Source organism: Apis dorsata, unplaced genomic scaffold (assembly GCF_000469605.1).
Source record: "Apis dorsata unplaced genomic scaffold, Apis dorsata 1.3 scaffold_57, whole genome shotgun sequence".
NCBI classification, from domain to species: Eukaryota; Metazoa; Arthropoda; class Insecta; order Hymenoptera; family Apidae; genus Apis; species Apis dorsata.
Window position 1 is genome coordinate 183085 of NW_006263357.1, and position 3639 is coordinate 186723.

The following is a 3639-nucleotide window of genomic DNA, read 5'->3' on the forward strand; positions in this document are numbered from 1 at the left end:
AAAGAAAGAAAAAAAAAAAAAAAAAAAGAAACGAAGAGAAAGAGAGGAACGGGCAAGTCGTGAGTGGCGCATGAATTATTCAACCGGCAGCTCTCATTTGCCGCGCCGTTGATAATGATAATCGCGAATCCCTCCCCTTCCCTGTAATGATAACTGTTCGTCGATCTCGTTCGTTGGACGGATCGCAATAATAGCGGCATTAATCACAGATCGACAGATCAAACATCGTCACATTTCACGATGATCCGAGTGATCGTCATCCGTCATGATCCGGTCATCGTCTTTTCACCGATGAACTCCTCCTAATTTTCCGTGTAACAGGAATCCCAGGAGGAAACGTTTGGACGTCGATCCTCGTCGAACCTCTTCCACATGTATCGATACCTGAAACAGACAATCGCGTCAAATCTGACGATTTTTCGAAGATTTTCACTTTCGAACGATCGTAATCCGAAAACTAAAAAAAAAAAAAAGAAATACGGGAACGAATACCGCTCGAAATCGAAAGAGTCCCGACTTCTTCGTCGCGTCAACGTGTGGAAGAAAATGCGGAGAAGAAGATACGGTTACGAATCGAAGCGGAAGAAAGGGGGAGGGGGTCCAGGTAGAGATGGGAGGAGGTGATCCGTACCGCAGCCACGTTGCACGAAGAAGCACGTCGCTGTAGGTAAAACGTACCTACGGCATCCTGCCCCCCTCCCCCTCCCTTCTTCCTTTTTCCTGCCCCTCCCGTGGATCTGACCCACCGACGGTGGCAGNAGCGGCGTGCATAACAGGGTGGACGTTTAACATATGACCGGCTACCAGTGTTATTAATGCGCCGGTAGCGTCGTGCTCGGTTTCTTCCGAGCCCACGTACGGTGCCTACGATCCCGTGGCCGGGTTGGGGCCACCCGCGGGCCCTCGATCGCGGTCCACGGGTCGGCCCAAGGACCCGAGTGGGGTAGCCGAGGAAACGGCGCGCACCGTAGACGTAACACGACACTCGGGTACCGCACCGCGACCACGTCGTCCTCGTCCACTCATCCCTCGACGAGTTATGTCTTCCTGCTGGCGGCGGGTCTAATTAATATGTGTTTAGACAATGTATATGAATATATATATATATGTGCGCGTCGGCTAGTTAAACATTCTAAAAAGAAAAGGGGGAGGGGAGAGGAGAGGATCTCTCTTCTTCTTTCAAATTCGATAATTCTTCTTTCGATGCGATAGAATCGGCGTCTGGTAAAAGAACCTCGATGGAGGAGAGAATGACGGACGTCTCGATCGCGAAAGAAGAGGAAGAGAGAAGCGGTTTGATGCGCGGATTATTTATTTGGAAGAGGAGAGGGGTTACGTATTCCGCGACGTGGAAGCGTGGAGGAACGCGATCGTGCGAGGCTATAGGCAAATATCTCTCGCTCAGCCGGGACATTAGGAGTTCTCCCGCGTCCGGAGGATTATAAATCCTTAATACAGATCGGCACGCGATGCCCGGCTCGTTAGGGTGATGCATGGCCGACTCTGGTGTCCCGGGGTGTACGGTAGCCGATACCAACACACCCGTGCCTCGACATCCGAGAGGCTGGTTCCTGCGGGAACGGTTACACCCTCACACACCGCCAACCACCAGGTAATAATGAGAGATCAGAGATACGGGCCGATATTAATTGTGCGCATCGAGTGTGGCGGTGCTGGCTGCTGCTTCTCCGCTTCTCTCCACTCCGGACCCGGAGAGGAGAGAACCGACCGCTACCGGCTTACACCGATCCTTCGATGCGATACGTGGCGATATACGATACAGGACCCGATCCTGCCTGCTTCGTTCGTTCGCGAAAAGCCCGCTCCTCTCCAACCTCCTCCTCCTCCTCCTCGTGTGGACACACGAATTTTATCCCCAATTTATCTCCTTATCCTTTTTTCGTGATTTTCTTTCGCGGAAGGATCTCTCCCTCGTGGCCAGCTCTCGGTTTCGACGGCGAGAGATAAATGAAATTACGAATTTGAACGAGAGGGGGGATCNTATCGTCAATCACGAGATAGTTCCGTCTTTGTCGATCGATGAATGGATTACCGCGAATGGATTCCATCCCGCGGGTGGAACGTGGTCGTCGTCTTTCGTTTATAATATACTCCTCCGTTTCCTTCGTAAAATCGTATCTGGAATCCGTTCCGAGAAAATATCTATCGGCGGTAGCGGGGACCTGCTGCCTCGAAGATACAGATCTCGAAACAAATTACGAACGATGCTCGCCGCTGTCCTGCCTGTTTGCTCGTCCTTCGCAGCTGGAATAATCCGAATAATCGCCGCCCGTTAGCGGCCCGAATGAGATCGCGTCTTTTTTAAATCGACGCGCGTATCGTTGTCCCCCTTCCCTCTCCCTTAAGGAGAAGGCTGGATTTATATGCACGGATAGCGTAATAAGTTCCCTCGGAATTAAAGTTCCACGCCTCGATACCAGTTTGCTTCGATAACGATCGAGGGAACGGTCGCTACAGATTTCCTTCCTTCCTTCCTTCCTTCTTTTTATCCCCCATCACCGCGTTGATACATTTATCGAGGCAAATTGAACTTCGAAGTCGAACGATCGAGGAACGCGCTTTCTACGAATCGATCGTTCAAACGACTTTGTTCCTCGATCACTCTGCAATCTTTCAAATTCGCGATTGCGATCTTGACACGCTGGATCTTCGATTTTTCGAGAATTCCTCTTCCAGAATTCTTCGAGTAATTCGTGAAATTAAATAATTTTTCTCACGATTTTAATTGGAGGTGTGAAACGATCATTTCACATCGCATCGAGGAGGAGAATTTCGGACGCGTTTGTAGCGAAAACGAATCCCTCTCGTTCGAAACCCTCTATTTTCCCAAGCCAAAACCGAGACGATTCTCTAATCCCACGTGGCGAAAAAGGAACGCGAGCTACGCGGGAACAAGAAAACGGGTATAGGGTATTCCGTACAAAGTGATTGCAGGTGTATGTGCGCGCAGCATCCTCGGACGGTCCGTTGCTCGTCTCGATCCGGATTACGGTAACACCTGGCCATCCGCAATTTTATCATCCTTCGTCCCGGAAGGATTCCAATTTTCTTCTCCCGTTACGCCCACCCTTCACCCTCTTCTATCCGCCTCGCCGTCCACCGCTTCTTCCACTCTATCTCTCTCTCTTTTTTCTTCTTTTTTCTTCTTCTTTTTCTTTTTCTTTTTTTTTTCTCTTTCTTTTTTCTTTCTCTTCCAACGTCTCTCCCGGAGAGACTCAATCTGTGTCTCATCGTGGATTATTGGGATTTCCTCCGGTGGAGGAAGGAAGGGAGGAGGAAGTTGGCTGGCTGCTTGCCTCGACTCCCGTGTCTGCGCCAAGGGAATCGGTTAGAGAAGAGAGAAAAAGAGAGAGAAAAAAGGAGAAAGAGACTGGTTGACCAGCGCGAGACTTTAATTCTTTTCCTCCGTGAAACGTTCGACGGGGACGCTCNGTTCGCCGCTCCCCGTCGAAATAAGGAGCTCCGCTGATCGGTGATTTCGTCGAATTGTCCCGGCTGACAATTTACTCTCCCGCTCCCCGATAAGTGGCACCGGGATCCTGGATTTTTAAGTCTTCCTCCCTCCGCCCCTCTCCTTCGTCGGCCGACACGGAAGCACGAATTGCAGGATTTTTAATT

The 3639-nt window shown here is 50.5% G+C and overlaps 1 protein-coding gene across 1 annotated transcript in view; it reads right to left on the bottom strand.

Annotated features, from left to right (window-relative positions):
* Nucleotides 1-286: 286 nt before the first annotated feature.
* LOC102670877 overlaps nt 287-3639 on the bottom strand; it is a 94279-nt gene continuing 90926 nt past the window's right edge. The window contains exon 3 of the mRNA XM_006609526.2: nt 287-384. Within this exon, the coding sequence (XP_006609589.1) occupies nt 303-384 (82 nt within the window). The 3' untranslated portion in view covers nt 287-302. The remainder of the gene's footprint in view (nt 385-3639) is intronic.